Source organism: Leptodactylus fuscus, chromosome 6 (assembly GCF_031893055.1).
Source record: "Leptodactylus fuscus isolate aLepFus1 chromosome 6, aLepFus1.hap2, whole genome shotgun sequence".
NCBI lineage: Eukaryota > Metazoa > Chordata > Amphibia > Anura > Leptodactylidae > Leptodactylus > Leptodactylus fuscus.
Genome location: NC_134270.1, coordinates 76,441,613 through 76,468,132, shown reverse-complemented (window position 1 = coordinate 76,468,132; position 26,520 = coordinate 76,441,613). Strand labels below are relative to the sequence as shown.

Sequence of the window (26,520 nt, the reverse complement as noted above, 5' to 3'; positions counted from 1 at the left end):
CAATGGGATTCTGTTTTGAAGCGCTCACTCTGACACGTGTTACTCCGTGTGAAAGCAGCCTTAGGCTAAGCCTTCAAGCACACAGCCATTGCCATTTATCATCCAAAAAAAAAATGTAAAGGATGGCACACAAATGTTTTTTTCAGAGACCCATTCACAAACCATCCAAAAAAATTTGATGTGTGCACGAGCCCCTGTTCTTGTACAAGTCAGTGTGACAACAAAGACAATGCATGGAAGATTAAAACAACCATGTGCATGAACCCTTATGGAAACAGTGACTTTGCTTCAGATAGCCTAACAACTTCTTAACTTTGTCCGGGTGACCTCAAGAGCTTGTATAGAAGTGTTAAGGAAATTCTAAGTACAGTAAAATAACCTATCTCTAAATGCTACATAGGTTTGACTTTACTATAGGAGTGCTTGAGTAAAATCTATATGAAATTGTTTAACTTCTGAATAAAACAAGAAGATGTAGAACTAAGAAATACAGAATATAATACTTGGTCTGTAAGGTGAGCTTAACCATCCTCAGTTCGACATGGCAGCTGAAATCTGGGGGGTTGTCATTCATTTGACCAACCCTTGTTGCTTCCTTCACAACCAATCCCTAGTGTTTATATTTATAATGCATGCTGTGCATTTCTATTCAACCCCTATCAATATACATATGTAGTCCTCAATACAAGGTCTGCTGACCACCTTGGTACAAATCTGAGGTAGGTCCACCAGCTGCTGCAGCTTCTCTCTGAGCCTACACCTTTACATCTCATCTATATCTGGTAAATGGAAGTGAATCCATACTAGTTTAGTGCTCTTTGTACTTGGTGGTACAAACCCATTTGAAGCCACTTTTATCTAAAACCCCTAAATACCCCTCCCCTTTTAGCACCTATGTAGCCTGCATGTCCCATTGTCCTGTCCCGACTTGGTCTTATTTATCATAACTATCTAAACAATAAACTGGCCTTATTATCCATGGCAACCAATAATAGAGGATTGCTATGGGCAATGACGCTTGTTTTCCTGCTAAACAATTTTGACAAACAAGGCCCAATTTGTAGCACACCAAAAGCAGAGAAGATTTTCTAAGGCCTGGTTCACATCTGCATTTGGTGTTCCGTTCAGGGAGTCCACTTGGGAACCCCCCAAATGGAATACCAAATGCACTAAAAAGCGGTTAGCTAAGAAACCACATGGACCCCATAGACTATAATGAGGTCCGTGTGTTTACCATGCGGTGTCCGCATGAATCATGCGGATAGAAAAGTCCTGCAAGCAGCACATGTGAACCAGGCCTAATACAGTATATAAGCAGTTGATAGAAGTCTAAAATGCAGCAGATCCCAGTAGTCACTCCCATTTAAGGATGTTGAGAGTCTCAAGTCTTTTGTAGAAGGTATTCTCAGAAAAGGCCTTTTTTTTGTTATGTTTCTAAAATAGTTTAATTCATGTCTATTGTCTGCAAATGATCTTTTAACATTACAGTGGAAGCACGGATCTTTGTGTGTTCTAAGCACACTCCATTTTCTCCTCAAACTCTTTTAGAAAATTCAGCAGCTCACTCGTACTTTGTAGAGACAAAGAGTCGGAGATTTGCAAGTTGACCTCACTGCTACGTAGAGACGAAGCTCCGGTGTTGTAACTCAGCTCATGAAGCATTTGCATTGAGATTGGTGTGATCTAAAATATTAAGAGGGACAATGCATAAATATTCAAAGGACATATTCTACTACAGCGATTTGCAGATCCTTTGAAAAATACATTGCTACTCATGACAGTTTCAGGGCCGCTTTAACCATAGGGTCAGCGGTGCACGTTGGACAGCAGGACAGTCCTGCATATGCTGCTCTGCCGTTCGGGGTGGTCCAATGTCAGTTCATTGGCACCTTTGGACGGTGATGAGTTGTATACAATGGTGAAGTAGGGAGCTGTCCACTCCCTGCTTCACCATTCATCCTCTCTCTTCCCCGGGAGCTGCAGGTGTGATGTATTGACGGAACTTACATTGCGACTGCAACTCCCTGAAGACTCCAGACTCAAGACAGCAGGGGAGTGAGGAGAAGTGAGTATTTTTTGTTTGGTAGGAGGGGGGCATTACACTGTGGAGACAACTGCAGGGGAACAGGGGGCAACTGTGAGAGACATTAAACTACGGGCAACTGGAGCGGGACATTAAACTGTGGGGGTAGCTGGAGGGGGATATTAAACTGTGGGGGCCAGCTGAGGGAGACATGGAGGGGGATATTATATTGGGGTGCATTTTTAGGGAGGCAATCACAGTATCATGTCCCCCACACTGACATGCCCCACTCAGGTTTCCCCCACAGTATCATATCTACACTCCAGGTTGCCCCCACAGGATCAGTATCATGTCCTCCAACCCCCTTGGTTGCCCTCATAGTGTCATGTCCCCCCACACTGACATGCCCCTCTGGTTGCCCCGACAGTATTATGTCCTCACCCCAGGTTACCCCAACAGTATCATGTCCCCCCACCTCCCAGGTTGTCTCCAAAGGGTTATGTCCAAACCTTTTCCCCCGTATCATGTCCCCCCACTGTATACAAAGAAAAAAACAAACCTTAATACTCAACTTTCCCCATTCCCCCATTCCCTCCTCTCTCTGGTCTCGGAGTCTTTAAGGAGTAACAGGCGCGATGTAAGTGACATCACTACATCACACCTCCGGCTCCCAGGCCGCCTGGAGCAAAGAAAGTATCCAGGTGGTGAAGCAGAGAGCGGACAGCTCCCTACTTCACCACTGGCTTCAATTCAATAAGTTTGGGTAGCTTGGACCTACTGCCCTGGACAGCGGGACAGCAAATGCAGAAGTGTCCCGCTGTCCAAAGAGGGCCCCAGCTACCATGAGGCCCGATGCAAGTGCACTGTTGGCCCTATGATTAAAGTGTGTGACAGTAGTGGCCTGACACCTGTCTTTCTGGCAGCCTCCTTGCGCCACAAGCTGCTATAGTGGACAAGGAGTGCATGTAGGCTGTTCTTATTCAAGTAATAAGAGTGGTGATGCTACTTCCTTGAAATGACCAATATACAGTGGACTTGACTGGAGCAGCCCACTTTTTAAGTTGAATAGAAACAGACTACACACACTCCTCATCCACTGCAGCAGCTTCCTGTTCCTGGAGACTGCCAGAATAGCTTATCTGTCTGGGATCTTGGTGTCAGACCCTCCCAGATCATGTACTATTGAATTATCCTGTGGATAGATCATAACTATAAAAAATCCAAGGCTGAGGCCCCATGTTGCAAAAATGTAGCTTTTTTTTGTTGAAAATTTTGTTGCACTTTTTTGAGCCTTCGTTCACATCTGCGCCGTAGTCTCCATAGGGGGCGTTCACACTTGCACTCGTCTCCGCCCGCCGGGTCTCCGTCCTATTCCCCAGAGAAACTGGATAGGGGACGGCTTCCTGGAGGTCAGTTTTAAAACCTATTCATTTGAATGGGTTTTAAAAACAAATAGCCAATGTCCGTATGCAGCTTCTCCGCGGGTAAACAGTTTTTTTTGGCCAGACACAAAGTCCTGTATGTCCAACTTTGCGTCCATGCAAAAAACTCTGTTTCCTCGCAGAGAGGCTGCATATGAACACTGGCGATTTACTTTTAAAACCCATTCAAATGAATAGGAGAAAAGTTTTACATGGAATGCTAAAACTGGTGGAAACCACTATTTTAGAAAGCAGGCTCTCCGTTGTTCGGGTCCCATGGCAGATACGAACAAAGAAAAGCACAGCGCAAGTGTAAACCTAGCCTTATACTACTTTCTGTTCAATCTGTTCTAATCCCCTGCAGTCCCTGCAAAGTGGATGGGATTCTAGTAAACCCCATTCATACATTGCAAAAAAATACCCGAAGCAGAAATGCTCCGTAGAGGAAAATTGCGGACTTTCTGTTAAAAGATCTGTGGGAAAAACCACAAAGAGACAATGAGTTTCTGCTGCGCTTTTTTCTGCGGCCTGCTGCGTGGAGCCATAACTTAAAGGATAGTCATAAAATTTATGTTTAGTACAGTCTAATAGATTTACACATTTCACAGGTAGGAAACTTACTTGCACCATAATGAACTTCTTTTTCCAAGATCTCTCATCTGGCCACAGTTCCCCCAAACAAATCCAAATGGAATACTGAGGGGATTCCTTCCTCTTTTGTTCTATGAACTCAATCAGTTCTGAAGAGAAGAAGAAATTTATTGTAGAAATGTAATATTGTAAAAAAATAAAAAATAAATAAAACATGGTAATATCTTGATATGTTCTATAAGTATTGGTTTAATGCTTTGCTATACTGCACCAGAAGATATGCTGAATGAGGAATATGCTACACAATACATGTGTAAAAATATTTAATCTCCTATGTTCACACAGGATGGGTTCGCAGCTCATCTATAGAAAATCTGCTTCATTTTACAGTCCCATGAAGTCGATCAGACTATAACTGATCATATACACATGCTACAAAATAAAACAAAACAGCAGCAGAACACCTCTTTGGCATGGATTTTCAAGCTGCAGAATTTTTTGTCGGATATGACACTATGCATTGTGTAGGGTGAAACCTGCAGCATATCCGAATTGATAACACTATGAACATACAGACTTTGCCTCTGTGGAATGCAAAGGAAGTAAGCTGTAGACCCCTCCCGTGATGTACCCTTAGCCCTCTTGCAGACCACCGTATTATTAGTCAGCGATTAAACTTTAACATGCTACCCAAAACATAATATGAATCAAAAGCAAAGACTTTTAACAGTGTCCACCAATACAGCACTGAGGGTATGTTCACATGGAGTATTTAGTAAGCTAAAAAAATCTGCTCCAAGAATTAGAAAACTTTTTTTTTTTTTTACATTATGCAGTTTTTATTGTTTTCTTGTCGTGTTTTTTTTTTTTTTTGCTCCAGCACACTGAATGGACTGGGAAACTTCTCTTTAAAAAAAACGCTAGTGGTTTTTGATGCGATTTTTTGCAAAAACTGCATCATAAAATGCATCAAAATTCTCATTAATTTCAGTGGGGTTTTGACAGTGGCATCCGCCTTAAGATAGGTCACTTTTTTTCTTCTAGCCGAAAAAAAAATCAGCTAGAGGAAAAAACTGTTACTGACTCCCACTGAAATGAATAGGAGGCGGATTCCACTTAAAAATCTGTATGCATAAAGCTCTGTGCAAACATACCCTAAGGCTGAGTTCACACAGGGGTTTTTTTGGACCGGATTTTGACATGGAGGTTGGCTCAGAATCCTGTCCAAAGAACGGCAAGCCGCGACTGGATGCCGAATTAGGCTCAAATGAATGAGCCTAGTCTGGAGGGAGTGTCGAGCCGCAGATGTCCGCAGCTAAATCAGCCGCAGTATCCGCCTGAAGAAAGGGCATGTCGCTTCTTTTTTCTGCGAGCGGGAACAAACCGCTCGTGGAAAAGGGAACCCATTGAATTCAATGGGAGGCGTTTTTTTGAGCCGGATTTTGACGCAGATTTTGCATCAAAATCCTGACCAAAAATCCCAGCTTAAGGAGGTTGTTACATGTTTTGCTCACATGTTGCAGCATCACTAGGCAGGATGATGAGAATCCCAGAATGCTGGGCAATAACCTTTGTGGGAATTATTTATGGTGACCTGCTTATTAGCCAACTTTTTTAGGATGAGATATATATAAGAATTGGACTAAAAACCGGGTAACCACGACTGAAAGCTGGTGCACTGCACCAGCATCCAGTCGCGTACTCCGCTCCAGATTAGGCCCAATGAATGGGCCTAGTTGGGAGGAGGGAGTGTCTTCAGGCGGAATTGCAAGGCGACTCCGCCTGAAGAATGAGCATCTCGCATCTCGGAAAAAAGAACTGACCGGCTCCCATTGATTTAAAAAAAACCCCGTATGAACTTATCCTAATGCAATATTCATGAATTTATTTGACATACCTTTGACAAATTGTTGACAGTTATACAGAACGCAATAGTTTGTTTTGTCTATAGGATTGGGTTGAGGTATGGTTGGCATATCCGTCATTGACCAAAAGCTCCTGCACTTGCCCAGCCGCTTGGCACATATTGAGCCATCTCGCACTTCCACCACTGTGCCTTGTTGCAGGTTCTCTAGAAGTTTATTTATTTCAGCAGCGACTCTCTGGTCATGAATTGCAGATGGTGGTGGCAGTGTCACAGTCTCTAAATAACTTTCAGGATCTGGATGTCTTCTTGAAGTGATGTGGAAGCCATTTAAGTTCTTTACCAAGGTGCTCTTTACCAGTGTTCCACGGTAATAAATCTTCACATCAAATTCAGTTGCTATAAAACAAAACAAAAAATGAAAAGAAATAAAATTACATTTACATAATGCTAAAATGGAGAACAAACAAGAATTTTGCGGGGTTAAAAAACATGGATGCTTTCTTCCAGAAACAGTGACAAATCTGTCCACAAGAGGGTGGTATTGCTGCCCAGTCCTATTTAGTTCAACTGGAACTGAGCTGAAATACTAGAAACAACAATTCTATCCTTTAACAAGAGCCAGTACACAATACACAATCAATAACTGGCATTAGTATGGTAATGACTTAGAATCCTTCATTCCCATACAGTTTCCATTTGTCCACAGCATATCCCCTGTTTGCATTAGATATGCTGGTGCCCAATGAGCATTTTTATGTGATCTAAATGATCTATTTACCAGGCACATGAGAGCTGCTTGTCGGGCAGGTTATCGGGGCATATTTAGGTATGGCAAACATACATATGCTTCACCATTAATGACTTCAATGGCCTACTATCATGTCATGGTCAGGTAGTGGTTAACATGAAATTCTGTACTATTTTGGCACTGAGTTATCACCTATTCAGGAGTTGAGCTGGCACCACGAGCAGCAGTATAACACAACTAACACCATGCTGCAAAAGCAGTCAGCAGTGAAAACATCAATCGTGACTGTTTAATCCCTTAATCACAGCCATTAATAAAGACAATGGCATCTAAGAGTTATGTTACTGTGCATCTGCGCACATCGGTACTCCTGTAGTTCTGACATGCCAATGTAATTATCATGGTGAAAGGAACAAAACTTGTGTGGCTTCTACCCATGCTAACCACGTACACATCTGACCTCTGCTAAGACCTATGTGAATATACTAAGAAATGAGCCAAGATTAGCTAGTCAGTGCCACTCCAGCTACCATATTTATGCATATGCCAGTTTCCAACAACCTTTTTCATTATCTTGATGTAGCCACATCTGGGCCATATTTGACATGTTGACTACCATATTAACTACGTTCTTGAAGTTGTTCCAAGACAAAAACAGAAATATACAGCAGCCATATTTAAAAACATATTTTAAATGGATGCACAATCCCTGAACTATGTTCACCCGACCTCTTGCTCTTTTTGTACGTGTTATCTTGTTTAGGTGAAGGAAAGTTGTCAGGTAAATACAGGACACTAATCCACCAGCAGGTCTCTATAAACTGCTGGTATAATGTCCCAAATAGCTCTATAGTTCAGCTGCTTGTGCCCAGAGTGTATAAAAAAGCACCTTACTGCTCAGAGATGTTCTCATTGGCCTCATTGCTTGTGCACCCATTATTTGCCACTGTTCACTGAAGGGCCTATCTCTTATATACAGGCTTATTTTTAATACCCAGGCACATACATGCATACTATAGGAATATTTGGGATGCTAATCCACCAATCTTTAAAGGGGCTCTGTCAGGAAAACCTAACAAAGAATGATCTACTTATGTATCATGCACGCTAGGCGGGCATTCAGGGTGTGTCTTCTTCTTCTTCCACGCCTCCTCTTCCTCCGATGTCCTCGGATCCCGTCCTCCTCCGGCGCTCGCTGACACTGATTTAAAAAAATGGCCTGGGCGCATGCGCAGTAGCCGTAGTAGAAGCCGTATGCTACTGCGCATGCGCCCAGGCCATTTTTTGCTGATAGAGCCCCTTTAAGGAGCTTCAGGTGGCTTAGTGTCCCAAATGTACCTAACAGGATCCCTTTAAAGTCAACACACTGTATGATATATGACAGCCTGAGAGATCTAGAAAATTCATGTAAGTCTAAGGCCTGAGAAGTATGATAACAATAAATCTATATAGAAATCGGAGTTTTGTTCTGCTTGATATAGAGCTCAACTCCTCCAACCCAAGACATTGCTTGGATGGGACTGGCACTTACTTGTATAATGTAATTGGAAGATCTTCACTGATCTGATGTCTGTTCTCTGTATACTGCCTACCCTTGTATATTCCACTTTATATCACTGGAGCTCTGGTCTCAACATGGCTACAGATGAAGGATCAAGTGACCCGACATGTCTATTATATTGTACAGACAAAGGGAGCTCTAGAATGTGCAGTCTTTATTCCTACAGTTCAGTGAAATAAACTATAATATTTTATGAAATATCTGGAAACCATTAAACTGAGTAAGAAAAAAAGTTACCAAAGCTATTGTTTGGGAAAAACTGATTCATTAAGTTTTGCTGCACTGATTCTTGTGTCTCCACTGGAACGACTGGAACGCCTTGCCCTGTAAATACAAAGGAGACAAACAACATTATACAAAGAGTTTTTAACAGATGTGACTCAGTTTTTAATGATGTGATGTCGACTTATTAAAGGTCTAATATCCCCTTTATAATGGGTAGTACTTTTTACAATGGGTAGCATTTTTGTCTCTTGGGCTCAAGTAATGAAGGTTCCTATTGAATGACAGCAAGCAGAGATCTTAGGGTGAATTCACACTGAGTAAACGCTAGCTTATTCTGAACGTAAAACACGTTCAGAATAAGCGGCGTCTAAAGCAGCTCCATTCATTTCTATGGGAGCCGGCATACGAGCGCTCCCCATAGAAATGAATGGGCTGCTTCTTTCACTCCGTGCAGTCCCATTGAAGTGAATGGGGAGTGCCGGCGTGTACGGCTCGGCATGAGCAGAGCTTGCCGTATACGCCGGCACTCCCCATTCACTTCAATGGGACTGCACGGAGTGAAAGAAGCAGCCCATTCATTTCTATGGGGAGCGCTCGTATGCCGGCTCCCATAGAGATGAATGGAGCTGCTTTAGACGCCGCTTATTCTGAACGTGTTTTACGTTCAGAATAAGCTAGCGTTTACTCAGTGTGAATTCACCCTAAATCTGTAACGGAATGATACATACTGTTCGGTTATAGGTGAATAAAGTGTGGTTAATAACCCTTTCTGGACACATGCTTCTGATCGTAGCCCTTAAGATTCCTCGCCATCTTTCTAACGGCAGTCATTTTGGCTGGAACAGCCCCATGAACACATATAAAACATCTTGTATTCACTAGAATGGTTCCGATAAAAAGTGCACCTGGACCTGCCTTACTCAAACTTATATAAGGAAATATAAAAATGTTATGAGTGTCAGAATATGGTGAGAATATGATGACTCCAAGCAAAAAAAAAAATAATGGTTTTAGATTTTTTTTCCAGGTGCTTTATTCCCATCTGACTTACAGAACATAGGACACAACTTGTGTCGGCTCGTAGTTTTATGTTTGTGTAATGACAGTAACCTCTATTATAAAATTGTCTGACCCATGTATAAGCAATGCTACCTCCGATGCCGCCCCTGCTACCTTGTGTCACCCCCTCTACCTCATAGATTGTAAGCTCTATCGAGCTGGGCCTCAGTCCCATTGTGTGAAGTGACTATTTCTTTGTAATGTATCTTTTTGTCTGTATTTGAACCCTACTAATTGTACAGTGCTACGGAAAATGTTGGTGCTATATAAATAAAATGTATTAGTATATTATTATAGGACAAATAATATGTCAAGTTGACTACATAGTGAAAGCCTTAACAACAAAACCCCTAAGAATTGGTTTTCCCAGTACATCATATGGAATATTAAATGGAACCACTATAAACTATTTATCAATTAAAAATTAAGCCCTTATATGGTTCTGTGAACTGAAAAATAAAAAATTACAATTGGAAGTACTTTTGGAAGACAGAGAGTTAAAAATAAGAATAAAAAAAAGGAAAAATCAACTTTAACTTTAACCTAAGGACTTACCGTTACCTTCTATTTATTGTTGTTTACTGATATAATAAGGATTATCATTAGTACTGCACTTACCGGATGACTCTTCCAATATCGGATATGTTAAATTGTTATAGCAGCCAGGACTAGCACCAGAACCAGCCACATACACATCAGGAGAGGACATGCTAGGATACCATTCTTGGCCTGGTGATTCAAGTGGGATTTCTATGTCTTCTGGCGCAAGGTACAGATCTAGACATAATATAAATGTATGGAGTCAGCAGACAATATTCCTGGAATGGTTGATGTCTATATTGCTTCTTTTATTTTCAAGACCTGATTTCTGTGCCTGGTTGCAGAGCTGCAAGTTCATAGCTCGATTAGTGTTCCTTGCTGAGCATACTTCATACTTTCTCTCTATTCACCTCCCTCTTCTAAGTATCCTGGTCTGAGCACCTCTCTTTCCTCCTCCATTGATGTCAATGGGAGGCTTTTTTTTCAGCGCTGAATCTGAGGCGGATTCCACACAAAATTCAGCGCCATTTTCCTCCATGTGAATGTGCCCTTATATTAACATTGATGTCTGAGTAAAATACAACAGAACAAATGGCTCTGGTTCTGGTTGTTTTTTTTTTTTTTTTTTTTTTTTTATAGATGCTGTATCTACAGCAAGATTATTTTCCAAGTTGCCTATTTTTTTTTATTTTTATTTTAGATTAATTGGACTGTGAAAAGGTTTCCAATATAAGGACATGGCCTTTACAGAAGACCTTTCAGCACCTCCACCAACTCCATTTCTTAGTATCTGTGAACAGGTGCTGCTCCACTCATTGCTACACAGTTGTTTTAATATTCTCTCTTGCTCCCACCATTCCTGAGCAATAGGCAATGTTATATGCTATTCAGTCTCTTCTGAGTCACACCTCTTTTCCTGTTCCTGCCTGACACTAAAAGTAAAAGCACATAATGCTTGGGAACATAGGGCTAGAGAAAAAAATCCAACTGTGCTGGAATAATTGGAGCCACGTCTATTAAGTGATGGAATGATGGAAGGGGGCGTTCTTCACCGCTCAGCATCATGGCTGGGTGGTAATGAATGCCCCCTCTCACAGTACAGGGCAATAGTTGCTACTGTGAGGTAGGGCATTCCTGACTGACTGTCAGAAACGCCATTCTGACACTGAAGAGCTATGGTACCGGCACTGATAGCTTTTCAGCGGGGACACAGAACGGGAAAGCCGATGCATTGTGCACTGTGCATTGTCTGCTTTCTAGCGGTGTATTACACTGCATGTGCCCTGAGGACGTGAAAGGTCCTCTTTAAGAATAATAATGATATAACAGTGTTGCTGATGATAATAATAATAATGATAATAATAATGAGAGGTATGAAATAAAAAGTACTTTGCATGTACTACTATTTCATCTCTATTCTGCAGTATATTTTAAGTTTGTTTGTTTCTATTTAATTTGTTTGATATAGAATACATTGCTAATATATAAAAGTAATTACCTTCATCACTATGAGAGATCTGCATTTGTGTCATGCCATGGGCCAGATTTCTGTCCTGTGAAGCAAAGAACAACCTTAGCAATACTGTAAGAATCATAAAAAGGTACCAGCAGAGGTTGATATTTATCCTACAGTCTTAATAGCATTGTCAGCCTGAGAGAATTCCAGTTGACCATGTGGGTATTACAGCGTGCACTCCATACCAGGGTATAATACTGCAGTCGTCTTATAAATGTTACATTAGGGGTTTTTGTCACTTTGCAGAAAAAAATGGAAACCAACTAACCACCATGATCTGGCTTCCTGGGCTGTTCCAGTTGGCTGCGTCAGTAGTTGGACTGATGCTGTCGTTCCTGTACAAGTCTTCTGAAGCTCCATCACCTAAAGAGAAAACACTTATTATTTATATATTATCTTAACATTTGATATATATTTGTAAAAATATTTCAACTATTTGACTATACAGTGTATTGTTCTAAGAGATTTATGAGAGTTGTATTGTGAATACAGCTGTTTGATAATGAAAACCAATATTCCTCTCCCCGAAACAAGATATATGGCCAGAACATATGGAGAGATTTAAGGAATTAACCTGTTAACACTTTAGCTATCTTGGTTAATTTCGAACAAGGAGGCTAGACCATATTGTTTCCCCCCTGTAATGTCATTGGGGGTCAGCAATCTGTGGCGGTGATAGCTGGAATCTTATTAAAGGCTTCCAGGCTTGTCTTCAGTTAATATTTATTAGACACAGCCATGGATAGTGTGTGATGGAAGACCAGGAATCTCACAATATACAGCAATACATTAGTATTAAAGTATATAGTATGGGTGATCAGAGTCGCTAGGCTTCAAACACCCTAGAGCAGGGGTAGGGAACCTTTGGCTCTCCAGCTGCTGTGAAACTACAACTCCCAACATGCTCCATCCACTTCCATGGGAGTTCCAAGAACAGCAGAGCCAGTATGCATGCTGGGAGTTGTAGTTTTGCAACAGCTGGAGAGCCGTACGTTCCCTACCCCTGCCCTAGAGGGTCTATAAATAAAAGTAAGCAAAAATAAAATAATTAAAATGTAAAAACTATTTTATAAATCAGGTATAACAATAAACAAAAGTATATAAAAACACAATAGGCACTGCTGTGTCCAAAAATACCCAAGAAATAAATAATAATAAAAAAAGATATATATAAAAAAAGTTGGGGTCTTGGTGTCAAAACTTCATGGATCATATACTAATAACTTATTCTGTGAAAAATCTATTTGGGGCTGGAAAACCCCTTAAGGCTATGGCCCCACATAGTCAGCCACAGCAAATAAGCACTGTGGAAAAACTTTGGCGGAAGCGCATCATGGTTGTTCCTGCAGCACTTTCCACAGAAAGTCTGCAGAGGTTTCCTCTGCGGACTTGCTGCTTCCATTATGCTTATAGGAAAACTGCCAGCATTTCCATAGGTATGATTGACACCCTGTGATTTCCAAAAACGCAACAGTTTTTGACATAGCAGCATTTCCATTGCGCATATGTGTGGATAAGATTCCACTTTGCAGTGACTGTTAGGGTAAGTTCACACAGGGTTTTTTGGACCAGAATTTGATGTGGAGGCCGCCTCAGAATCCGGTCCAAAAAACGGCTAGCCGCGACTAGCATTCTGCTACAGATTAGGCCCAAATGAATGGGCCTAGTTGGGAGGGAGTGTCACTCTGCGGACATGTGGCGGATACCGCCGTAGAATCTGCGGCAAGAAAAGACAGTTCGCTTCTTTGTTCTGCGAGCGGCAAAAAAGAAAGAAAGAAAAGAAGTGAACGGCTCCAATTGAAGTCAGCTGAACCACGGCGTTTACAACACGTGGGACCCGCCCTAAAGCTGAGGCCCCATGTTGTGGTAAAGCAGCTTTTTTTTGTTGCAGATTTTGTTGTGCTTTTTTGAGCCAAGGCCAGGAGTGGCTTGAGCAAAAGGGAGTATAAGAACCTTCAATATATTTTCCATTCCTATTGAATCCACTCTTGGCTTTGGCTAAAAAAAAATTGCTGAAAAAAAACTGGGAAAAAAAAGCTGCTTTTCCACGACATAGGACCTTAGCCTAAAGCAGTTTTGTGAATAAAAAATAAATAATAAATGATGCCTTTTTTTGGGGTAGGGAAAAAAAATGAAAATGCATAAAAGGAAAATGGCTGTAGCAGGTTATTTCAGATAAATAGTCTAGCATAAAGCACCAAAAAATATCTCCAACCCATATAAGAGGCGGTTGTAGGAGTTCAGCAAGAACACTAACTTACTAGCCATTATACCTGATTCCCTTCCACTTAAAATGAAATATAATAAGACAATATATTTTTGGGGATCAATATGCTTCAGGATTCCAGAGCAGAACATTTCATTTAGATAATCTTACCACCAGCGATATTTCCTCTGATTATCTCGTAAATTTTATGAGGGTCATTAGATTCTGAACTTTTGTCTCTGACCACACGAATTTCATGTTTTCGATTCAGGGCAGAGCGGACATTTCTTTTCCACACGGCTGGGTTGGCTGTATCTTTGTTAGGGTCATAACTGCCACTGGCAATCGCCCAGGCCTAGAGATAGAAGAAATACATAGATGCACTTCAAAGTTCACCCCACTAGTAACCATAAAATGTTAGTAAATTACCATGCTTCATTTTCGATGACTACGTTTCATTCACAAGCACCATACATTTACAAGAAAATTAACTTAGATTTAGTTGTAAGCCATTTCTCAGATGTTCACCATATTCCACCATATTTATGCTTTATGGAAACAAATGTAGGGTCATAAATATCATTTTCAATCATTCTCAGGCCACAAATCATTTCCAGGGTTAATACATAAGAACACCATTACCTCAAATATTTTCACATCATCCTCTGAACGATCCTGTCTCAGGCCATGCTTCCATGGTATTCGGAACTGTGTTTGTTCTTGGTTAATCCATATGAGACCGGGATATTTCTGACTGTTGATCTGTTCGATAAGCCAGGGAATAATACGTGGCTTCTGAGAGCTCATCTCTATACTCTCCAAATTGGTCTACTTTGCTACGATCTGTCAAGAAATGTAATGTTTGATATTGATTTATATCCCATATGCCAATACTTGACTGACATGTACACATGGAACAAACAGAAGGCACATTATATATATTGTTGGATGAATAGAAGATTTTTTATTTGACCATTGCATTAACTCCTTCCTGTTTCAGGCATTTTTAGATTTTTCGGTGATTTGAATTTTTAATTCCCTGCAATTGCAAAATACTGGCATTTGTATGACAGGCTGCATAGAGCAGCCTATCATAAAAATTAATGCCAGACCAGCCTGGGAGTCTTCAATAGACTCCCGGCTGTCATCTTCCCCATATCTGTTCTGCATGCCAGTGATCTACAAGAAAATGATGGTGTCCATGTGCCTCCTTAGACCGAAGTACCGAAGGACTTAGGCTGAGTTCACACGGGGTATTTTGGTCAGGATTTTGAGGCTGTATCTGCCTCAAAACCCTGACCAAAAAGACAACTCCCACTGAAATCAATGGAAGCTGGTCAGGCCTTTTTTCCAGGAGCCGTTAGTTTTGGCTCCCGGAAAAAAGAACGGCCATGCTCATTCTTCAGGCCAATTCGCCTCTCAAATCCGCTTGAAGACACTCCCTCCTTCCGACTAGGCCCATTCATTGGGCCTAATCCGGAGCGGAGTGTGCAACTCGATGCCGGTGCATTGCACTGGCATCCAGTCGCGGCTACCTGGGTTTTTTTTGGTCCAGAAACTGAGGCGGGCTCTGGGTAGCCGCGACTGAAAGCCGGTGCACTGCACCAGCATCCAGCCAGGGCACTCTGCTCCGGATTAGGCCCAATGAATGGGCCTAGTCCGGAGAAGGGTGTGTCTTCAGGCCGAATCGCATTGACTTCAATGGGAGCTGTCTTTTTGGTCAGGATTTTGAGGAGGATACGGTCTCAAAACCTTGAACAAAAAACTCTGTGTGAACATATCCTCAATCCCTGTGATCAGTCCCTGCACTGCACCGATTGTGGGTGTTAACGCCTTGTCTCTGCTATATAATACTACTGTAATGGGGATTGCTGAGTACTCAATAGATCTAAATAATTCCACCTACCTCCTCTGTAATCGTTCCTTAATTTGACAGATATGCCTTTCAGGTCCCAGGAAAACTGGGAAACATACCAGTTAGAGCTGTAAAACATACTGCCCAAACGACCTTTACCTACATAAACCCCTAAATCCTGATACAGCTATCTAGTTTTCCCTTTCAGAAATCTGGGAAAGCTGGGTGATTTGCACAAAGTAGATGAAAACAAAAAAACCCATGTAATCCTCACCTCTCCCTAAAGTAATTCAGTCTGCAGGATTACACTCAGTGCAGCGGTTCAGCAATTATTTCTGCAGACATGCCTCAAAATAAACTGTGTGATTTCTTTGCGTTGCAGTTTTGGAAATCGCTGCATGTCAATTATACCTACAAAGGTTTTGGAAATCGCAGCGTTTCCGCTTGCACATAATTTTCCACAATGTGTGGATGAGATTTGCTAGAAACCCATCCACTTTACAGTGACAGCAAAATGCCGCAGTTTTTGCCGCAGCGTTTCGGCCCCGGCCTGACAGTAACAGGCTGCATCGTTTTTCTCACTCTCACATATACATTATACGTGCTTGGTGTAGGCTAGGGCTACACGTTGCAGAAAAGCTGTAGGTTTGGAGCCAAAGTTAAAAGTTGCTTCAAAAGCAATGGGAAATACAAAGGAATAGAAAGCATTTATATTGTACCTTCTACTATATCCAATCTTGGCTTTAGGTAAAAAAAAAAAAACCAAAACACAGTAATCTGCACCAAAAAAGAAGAATTTTCAAATATATGGCTGCAGTCGTACATGGATTTTTTGTAACTCTAAGGGTATGCTCACCCTACTTTTGGACACAGACAGGGCCCCTTCGCTAATCCCACCCCCACTTTGCGGTAAAATAAGCCCAGCGGACATGCTGGAATTTCCAAAACTGTTGCAGAAACAATTACCTACAGAAACAACCACTGCTGTGGTTTTTCCCACTGCGCTTTATTCCTGCAGGCTGCTACGTGGGGCATTAGCCTCCAAAAGGCTTGTATCTCGCCCAATTTTTTTTTGCTGTTTTGTGCATTTTTGCCACACCCATATTAGTATACGAGGAAAATGTGGTGTTTTGGCAGGTAAAATTAACATACCGCACTTGTTGAAAATGCGCTGTTTTTTTCACAATGTGTAGATAACATTATAATAATAATTTTATTGCCTGCTACATTTCTGCAGTGGTCAATAACGCCGTGTTTCTGCAATGTATGACCTCAAACAAACTAAGAAAAAATAGCACAAAAAAACAGACTGTGGTGCATTTCATATTACTAAATGCTTTAGTACTGCTGATATCAGAAGTGAAAAATAAATGTGTGAAAAATATAGCAAAACATGGAATTTTCCCTACATATGCCCTAAATTTCATAGACAGTATTCACGCATATTATTTTAAAGGATATATAGCATAAAGATATGTATCAGACAGAGGCAGTCTGTACACAGCCCTACAGCTGAGAGGCGGCTGTACTTCTGATCTACTAAGAAAGCTGAATGAGAGTAGGCGTACAGACTGTGTGCCTAGATATGACAAGCTTGTGCAGACCCCTCAGATATATATATACGCTATAATATAGACATTGATATTAGAATCTGGTTTTCCTTACCTGAAGATCTCAGTGCTGCCTGCAATGGCTTCGATTCTCACAACTAGTTTCAGTTTCAATTACTGAAAAATCCTTCCTCACTCAGCGACTTCCCCCGGTGACTACATCCAATGGCTGACGCCTCAGTCTCTGACCTCACTGTGGAATTCCCAGCAGCTCTGTCCATTGCAGGGGTGCAGTAAATACATAGCAGCTAAGGCTCTGTTCACATATTATTGCTGTTTTTATTCTCAACAATTAGCAGAGAAAAAAATAGAAAAAAAATGATTATAGCATAACATAACACAATGTCTGTAGTGTATGCTTGTGGTATGTGTACATTATATGCAGGAGAAATCTGATGGAATCCGTCCAATGTAACCACAAAAGGTCCCTCTGCCATATATTTAGTGACCTTACATGAGGGTACATTTGATTTTACCGCCTTGAAAAGTGCAGGTGACTACACATTTATTATAGCTATATGTACAGTGTTGGCCAAATGTATTGGCACCCCTGCAATTCTGTCAGATAATACTCAGTTTATTCCAGAAAATGATTGCAAGCACAAATTCTTTGGTATTAATATCTTCATTTATTTTGCTTGCAATGAAAAAACACAAAAGAGAATGAAAAAAAAAGTCAAATCATTGATCATTTTACACAAAACTCCGAAAATGGGCCGGACAAAAGTATTGGCACCCTCAGCCTAATACTTGGTAGCACAACCTTTAAACAAAATAACTGTGAACAACCGCTTCCGGTAACCATCAGTGAGTTTCTTACAATGCTCTGCTGGAATTTTAGACCATTCTTCTTTGGCAAACTGCTCCAGGTCCCTAAGATGTGAAGGGGGCCTTCTCCAAACTGCCATTTTGAAATCTCTCCACAGGTGTTCTATGGGATTCAGGGCTGGACTCATTGCTGGCCACTTTACAAGTCTCCAGTGCTTTCTCTCAAACCATTTTCTAGTGCTTTTTGAAGTGTGTTTTGGGTCATTGTCCTGCTGGAAGACCCATGACCTCTGAAGGAGACCCAGCTTTCTCACACTGGGCCCTACATTATGCTGCACAATGTGTTGGTAGTCTTCAGACTTCATAATGCCATGCACATGGTCAAGCAGTCCAGTGCCAGAGGCAGCAATGCAACCCCAAAACATCAGGGAACCTCCGCCATGTTTGACTGTAGGGACTGTGTTCTTTTCTCGTCAGTTTTTCTTTTCCATCCACATCTAGGGAGGTTAGCCATTTCTTGATGACACTGCACACAGTAGAAACAGGAACATTCAGGTCTTTGGAGATGGACTTGTAGCCTTGAGATTGCTAATGCTTCTTCACAATTTTGCTTCTCAAGTCCTCAGACAGTTCTTTGGTCTTCTTTCTTTTCTCCATGCTCAATGTGGTACACACAAGGACACAGGACCGAGGTTGAGTCAACTTTAATCCATTTCAACTGGCTGCAAGTGTGATTTAGTTATTGCCACCACCTGTTAGGTGCCTCAGGTAAGTAACAGGTGCTGTTAATTACACAAATTAGAGAAGAATCACATGATTTTTCAAACAGTGCCAATACTTTTGTTCACTCCCTTTTTTATGTTTGCTGTGAAATTATATCCAATTTGGCTTTTTGACAATTCTTTTTGTGGTTTTCCATTGAAGAGAAATGAAATGAAGATAATAATGCCAAAGAATTTGTGATTGCAATCATTTTCTGGAAGTAAATTAGTATTATCTGATAGAATTGCAGGAGTGCCAATACTTTTGGCCAACACTGTAAGTATACATTTATATGTTATGGAAGTTCACAGATTAGTATCGCAAGATCTCAGTAGGGATATGTATTGTTTATTACACAGCTACAACATCTGTTCTGGTGTATTCTCAGACTTCCCAAGTTAACACCAACTATTAGTAAATCTGGACCAATAATTGTTTTTATTGAATGACAGCAAGCAGAGATCTTGGAACATGATGCAGAAAGTGTTTAGAAAAATCATTCACCTTCATGATACAAAGAATGAGCCCTTGAGAAAAACATGAGCTGGAACATGGTGCATGGATTGGACTTCAATAAATTGATCCCATTTTTTGCATGTGATGCTGGTGGAGGACTTCTTTTTTTTGCAGTCCTTTTAGCTATTTATTCATCTAGTCAAATCTCTCTCCTATGTCTTTCTATCTATCTATCTATCTATCTATCTATCTATCTATCTATCCTATCTAGCTATTTATCCATCTATCTGACTATTTGATTATGTAGCTCATATCTGTCTCTTATCTTTCTCTCTATGTATCTTATCTTTATCAATTTGTCGGTCTACAAATCCTTCCATTCATGTAGATCTTACCTCTCTATCTCATGTCTATCTATCTGTGTCTTTGGTTTGTAACTGTTTCTGTATATTCACTTAGAATCAATCAGATTACAAAAGCAGAAGTAAAATAATAGATTGTATACTGCAGTTTCATGTTGCCATTGGGGGAGTCCACTGGGGACCCCCTGAATGGAAACCTTTATTTATAAAAAAAAAAAAAGCGGTTACCTGGGAAACCCATGGACCACATCGACTATAATGAGGTCCGTGTGGTTTCCGCACGAAACATGTAGAGAGAAATGTCTTGCAAGCAGCACTTTTCTTTCCGCATGTTTCGGGCGGAAACTGAATCGAATCTACAAGGACCCTATTATAGTCTATGGATTCATGCGTGTTTTTCTAGGTAATCACTTTTCTATACTTATAGGCTTTCATTCGGGGGGTTCCCAAGTGGACTCCCTGAACGGAAACCCAAACTCAGATGTGAACCAGGCCTCAGATGCATTTTATTATATTGTGGCAAGAAAGACCAGGAAAGCATGATACATACATGATACATGATTGACAATGTGATACAAACACCACAAACTATTGTAATGAATAACTGTACTTTCATTTTGGAAAGTCATTGAAGGGTGTAACCATAAGGTAAGATATTGCTGTAGAACACATGTGATAGGGAAGTAGAGCACAAGAGTTGTGTAGGAAGAACTCACCACTGTTTACACTGTGCTTGCAGTTTGACCGAGGCATGGCTTACTCTAGCCATTGTTGCTCAGGTTGTATTACATACCATACTGTATTGATATACTTGCACTTGTCACTTGGGCTGTGCAGGTCATTGTGCTGTCATTGCTTTAGGGAGTTTCTGGAAGTACCACACAAAGGATCTTACTTGACAACAGAACAGTTCTGCCACCCCACTGATAACACTAGAACTACCGAAGGGGTTATTTTGACCCTCTTACCATTTATTTTTCTTATAACTTCTAATATTTTAACAAATGAGTTGTGAGATTTTGTGACTTTTTTTTTTTTAATTCACAGTAGTGTATATTTTAGGACGCAAAAATGAATTGTAATTTTTTCAGGGGTCCAGATTTTACAATTCTTACCTATACGTACTGAAGGGGTCAATTTGACCCCATATAAAAAACTAGTAGTAGCAATACACCTAAGGTAGGGTTCAAACTACTGTTGGATTCCGTTATGGGGGTGTTCACACTACCGCCGCTGTCTGCCCAGGGGTTTCCATCCTAAACCCCGGGGAAACTGGACAGGGGACGGCTTGCCAGTGGTCAGCTCTAAAACCCATTAATTTGAATGGGTTTTTAAAGCAAACCACTGGTGTTCATATGCAGCCTCTCCACCTGGAAACAATTTTTTTTTTGCTCAGACACAAAGTCGTATATGCAGGACTTTGTGTCCGTGCAAAAAAAAAAAAAAAACTGTTTCCAGGCGGAGAGGCTGCAATATTACATCTACGTGGGTCAACAGCAAGGACCACTGTAGATCAGCTGCTTTGAGACAGTGTGGCTGCTGGGTATGATGTGATACTGGGAGCTGTGCTGCTCACCGCTACAGTACCTAAACCCTTTACTACACATTGTGCAGTGAGTGAGCAGTGCAGCTCTTTACTGGTAGCCAAGCTGTCCCAGAAAATCTGTTTGACAGAGGTTCTGGCTATCGTACCCCTGCAGATGTAATATTGATGTCTATACAAAGGATGGGCAATCGGTATTTCAAAGGTGGATAAATTCTTTAAAGGGGTTATCCATGAATTGAAGCAATCGATGTGGAGTGTAGATACTATAGGCAGAGCTGTTCCTAGTACAGATTGCCCAGAGTGTTTGGTTTAGTTAGATCCTCTGGTCTCCCCAGGGATGGAGGGCCCTTGAGCCCATAATTACTTCTAGCCCCTATAGCTTAGGTCCTCTGCGTCCTGGTCACCCTGGGAAATACATATTGGGACAAGACTATATTAGGGCATTTACTAGACGGCAGTGTTTGGAAATTGCTCTGGTAAGATCAGAAGTTATAATGGGGTACAGGGATAGAGGTTAGGGTACATCGGTGGAATTTTTTCGTCTTAACTTCTTCCTCGCCATGGGTTTCTCCAATTCCCGTACAAGTCATTTAATTCCCCACCCCTAATGTCCCACACAATTTAATGCCCCCCCCCCAGGATATTGGCTCTATCACTCCCCAATAATGTACAGTATAACTGCTCCCATCATTGCCGCAGAGTCCTAGATTCAACTCATCAGTGTCCAGAGGTTGCAGATGAGTTGAATACAATAGTGAATGCAGCAGGAGCTATCCCTGGGCAGCTCCTGCTTCACCACTGTGCTCCCGGCGCCTGCAGCTTCCAGAACACTCCCGGACTGAGACTCCAGACAGAGCGTTAGGGGAGTGAGAAGAGTTCTGTATCAGTTCTGTATCTGTCACATTAAACTGGTGGCACATGAAAGGGGGCAGTAAAATGGGGGAAGATGATGGGGGACATTAAACTTGGGGGATATAATAAATTGGAGGTAGATGTAGGGGGGACATTAAACTGGTGGCTCACCAGTAAAGTAGGGGGAGCTAAATTTGCTGAGGCGCACATAGCATGATGCACATTTTGTTCATCTTTCTGTTCTTTGAAAGTTGGTTAGTTTGCTAACATCATTGCTGGGCTGTGAGGAACAAGACAAGGAAGGCCTTTCCCATACAGTTTAAATGATTGCTGACTGCACATCTGTGGTCTTATTTACACAATGCTTTTGAACTTGACTTTTGGATATGGGATGTCCCTCACTCCTTCCTAAAACCACCCAAACTACAGTAAATATTGACTTTGGAACAAAACACTTTATTTTGGGTGTCAAAATGGCCACAACTTTATTAAACTCACAGACGTAAAATAATGACAGAATGGACATGTAATATCTGTATGATTAACAGATTGAGTGCAGATCCATTACGTTTTATTGTGCTCATTCAAACATCTGAACTGAAGCATGCTCTTTTTTGGCTTATTAGTAATGTCCCCTGTGACCCCAGAACTGACTGCAGTTATAACTACATCAAAGTACACTACATCATAGACTATAATGGGGTCTGCCGGGTTTCCGCCAGAAAGTGGTGGAAAAATGCAGATAGAAAAGCACTACTTGCAGAACTTTTATCTCGACATTTTTAAAGCGGAATGGGGACCGGAATCCCCAGCTGAGACCCAGAGCAGGTGTGAACCTAGCCTTACAGATGTATCCAAATTATATGCATAGACATGGTGTACGTGACAATACCAAAGGCACCACCTGCTCAAACAATTATAATAACAATAATGTCATTGTGAAATGAAATGTTGTGGAAAGTCAGTGAAGTAGTAAACCATAAAAATCAAGATTTACCACTGAAAACAGAAGCTAGAAGGAAGTATAGCTAGTCAGAGGATGACTTGACCAAATCATGGACTGTCCCTTGAAAGCACACCTGGGAAATGTGGTTGGATATATTTAGCATTAATTGGGGTGTTTTCTGAGAAACGTGTCCCTCTTATATGTAGGATGTATTTTGTATTGCAGCTTAAGTACATTGATGTAAATAGAGTTGTCCTGCAATACCAGTCAGCCCATTGACAAGAGTTGGCCCTATTTGCTATTCTTACACAACTGCTAAGTTTTGTAAGGTTTGGGTTCGCCTTTGTCTTTGCTATACTGAAATTGGCTTTCAATTAAAGTAATCCTATCACTCACACACAATTTTTTCTAGGTACCACGTAGGAATAGCCTTAAGAAAGGCTATTCTTCTCCTACCTTTCGTTGTCTTCTCCGCGCCGCCGTTCACCTACAATCCTGGTTTCTCTCGGTATGCAAATTAGCTCTCTCGCAGCACTGGGGGTGGCCCCCAGCTTTCAAACAGCACTGGGGGCATCCCCAATGCTGCGAGAGAACTCTCTCCAGCGCCGCCTCCATGTTCGTCAGGAGAGTCCTCTTCATCCTCTTCTTCCGGCGGTGGCTTGTAACTTCTAGGTCTCGGGCCTTGGGCAGAGCAGACTGTGCATGCCCACAGGCCACGAGAAAATAGCTGCTTGCTCAGTATTCTCGCGGCCTGTCGTGAAGCCATGTCATATACCAGGATAAAAAGGAGTCTATGTGTTAATCGAGATTACAAACTATCAAAACTATGTGCCAAATTTAATCCAAATCCGTTCAGCTGTTTTTTGCGTGATTTAGTAACAAACACACAATCACACAAACATACAAACGTTCACATTTATAATATTAGTAGGATAACAATGCTGGGCAGAAAATACTGCATGCAGCAGTATTGATAGAGTTTTGGCCCCCGACCCAGTAATGAGCATGTCCTGCCAATAGACTGTGCTCTGATGTGCACAAGATCAGACTTTATGACAAAGACCAGCAGGGCTCATTAGGTCCCATAAAAAGAATTGACTTCCTTCTCCCCCTCTTTCTCCCTTCCTTTCCCATTTTCTTTCCTTCTGTCCTTGTTCATATTGACGGTGTATTCAATAACATGTACATGCACTTTTTTCTGCACTGGAGGATACTTAGTCTTTATTAGGACAAATGTTCACTAACTATGAGAGATATATAATCCATATATCATACAGAAAAAATAATCAGGATTGCTTTACATACAATATTAGGAAACTGCTATTCTATAACAAAATGCAATTTCTCCCCACATGCAAAATATCAGTGACTGCTAGGACCAGGGAGTTCCAAATTCCTTCACTTTGTGTTAGACTACGAGCCGGAGCTTCCTCTGTGCTGCACGGAGGTTACCAGCCTGCTCTGTCTTCTTCGATGGGTCTGGCGCTTTCACTCCCTAGAGGAGGAGAGCCGGAACTTCCGCATTAGTCCGCGGGAGATTCCGGTGTCCTCCTGGGATCAGAACAATACTTCCGGGGTCAGGGGGTCAGCAGGGGGATGGATGATATTGAGGCCTCATTCTGCCCCCAGTCCGCCACTGTTTATTCAGTTTCCTCTGGGAATTAACTCTCCTGTGCCTCACTCCTGTCTGTCTGCTTTTTCCTTGCCTTCCTGTGTTGTTCTTGTTTGTGGCCTCTGTGTATGACCCTGTTTGCCTCCTAGACCATTTCTCCTTGACCTGTGATTTGGATACCTCGTGACCTCTAGTGGATGACCCCGGCTGGCGTAAAGACCACCTCTCCTTGACTTCCAATTTGGATAACGGATGAACTCCAGTGTATGACCCGGCTCTTCTGACTACTCTTCCGCTGCACCCTTTGTTACCTCGCGAACTCTTCTGTACCGACCTGAGGTTCCTAACATTTTGGCTTGCAGAATACATGATTATATATCTCTTCCAAATGAATAAGTTCGGGATTTTTAGAAGTAAATTTGCTTTTTCCTTTGTTATTTGTACGAGATTTAATATTAAAAACAATGAAACTTTTTTAAACAGGGAGTTGCCGTATATGCCATTACCGAGCTCATCAAACCAGATTCACTCTTCCAAAGAAAATGTTTGTTTCTCATGATCAAACACTACAGGATGACCTCTGGCGATATGTCAGTACAGGCAGTCCAGCCTGATATTTAGTGAGGTGCTTGGGTAAACATTTTTTAATTAACATGTCAGAAACAACGTTTTTAAATTCACATTAACCTATTGATATCAAGATCCTCTCTGGCCTGTGACTTCCTGTCTACGGCTCTTTGCTCAACATGTTTGAACAGATAAGAAGCATCAGGTCTGCAAACAATAAGTGGCAAGCTACAATCTTTTTGGACAGATAAAAAAATGAAAGTCATATAATAAAGGTGAATTAATTAGTACAATAATCTAGAGCATAATACGATTTTATGGCTTGTCATATTTATATGTCAGTCTAATTCAATGCCCTGTTTAAGAATAACATATTTTACCTCCAGTTCTAAATAACAATAATAATAATAAGAAGAAGAATGTGGACAAATGAATGGAGTAGGATCCAGTGCATAATGGCGTACCCAATCTAATCACAAGTCTGTGGGTTGCCAAGTTCACTTTGTAATTGTAGCGATAGTGCATATGCCTAACCACTGCTCTGTTCACTTCTATAGGATGATACACACAGCTACACACAGCATTATCAGTCCTGTTGATGGGGGTGGGGGGTGGGGGGGGCTAAATATTGTTTGTGAGAAAAATACCTTAAACTGATAAAATTTTTGCTACCCCCAGTAACCACTAGAGGGAGCTCACTGCAGACAGACTCTTAAATTCAATTAGAAGTATACAAAACTAAAGACTGTAGATCATTCAGTATTAAATAATTTGTAAGGAACCTATGATCTTTATTGCCTGGGCATGTCAAAAATCTATCATGCCTTCTATCTTACTTCTACTTTCTCACTGTTAAAAGACAGCTACCAATCTGTCTACTATACCATGCCAAACTGTGGACAGGAAAGAAGGAAGGAAGGTTCAGGCAATATATGTGTCGCCCACATATGTTCTAAATGACTATGGCCAACTAAAATCATCCAATGGTCAGCAAATGTGTTACGGGTTAAGTTGTCTAGATGAAGGAGAAAAGGAACATAAAACCTTCAAAATAGTGAAAGAATAATGCAATAACATTTTTGGATTACGGATGCATCTTCTAAATTCTTTCGTTCCAGAATAATAGAATCTTGGCCTGCTTTTTTGGACTGAGTTTCTTTTGTAACGTTGCCTCTTTCTTATTACAGTTTCTATTTCTACTCCAGTTGCAACAACAATGCCGCTAATAAGAAATTCCATGAATTCAGTATCTGGTCATCTGGAAAGTCTCCACTTGTTTCCAGTATACAACAGCAGTACAGCATGGTATTCCCCAGAGTCAGGAGATTTAAGAGAGAAACTTTGATTGGAAAATGATTTTGTGCTAGAATTTTTAATGAGATTTGTGTTATGTGATTACTTCTCAGTATAAATCATACATACATTGG

At 41.2% G+C, this 26,520-nt stretch overlaps 1 protein-coding gene across 1 annotated transcript; it reads right to left on the bottom strand.

Annotated features, from left to right (window-relative positions):
* Window positions 1–1,313: 1,313 nt before the first annotated feature.
* Window positions 1,314–17,460, bottom strand: LOC142210845 (interferon regulatory factor 3-like). Its single transcript, XM_075280304.1, has 10 exons — window positions 17,278–17,460; window positions 14,400–14,600; window positions 13,929–14,112; window positions 11,820–11,914; window positions 11,534–11,588; window positions 10,114–10,272; window positions 8,449–8,535; window positions 5,933–6,298; window positions 4,066–4,184; window positions 1,314–1,683 (listed from the first exon to the last, which is right to left on the bottom strand). Exons 2-10 carry the CDS (start codon window positions 14,562–14,564, stop codon window positions 1,513–1,515), a joined length of 1,401 nt encoding a protein of 466 aa, XP_075136405.1. The 5' UTR covers window positions 14,565–14,600; window positions 17,278–17,460; the 3' UTR covers window positions 1,314–1,512.
* Between the last annotated feature and the right edge of the window lie 9,060 nt (window positions 17,461–26,520).

Excerpts from the sequence above, each read along its gene's own strand:
- LOC142210845 (XM_075280304.1), bottom strand. The coding sequence starts at position 14,564 with ATGAGCTCTCAGAAGCCACGTATTATTCCCTGGCTTATCGAACAGATC. Across the intron at positions 6,299-8,448 it reads TTTCCCAAACAATAGCTTTG|CAACTGAATTTGATGTGAAG; the intron begins GTAACTTTTTTT and ends TTTGTTTTATAG. Across the intron at positions 4,185-5,932 it reads CTGTCAACAATTTGTCAAAG|AACTGATTGAGTTCATAGAA; the intron begins GTATGTCAAATA and ends TCTTCTCTTCAG.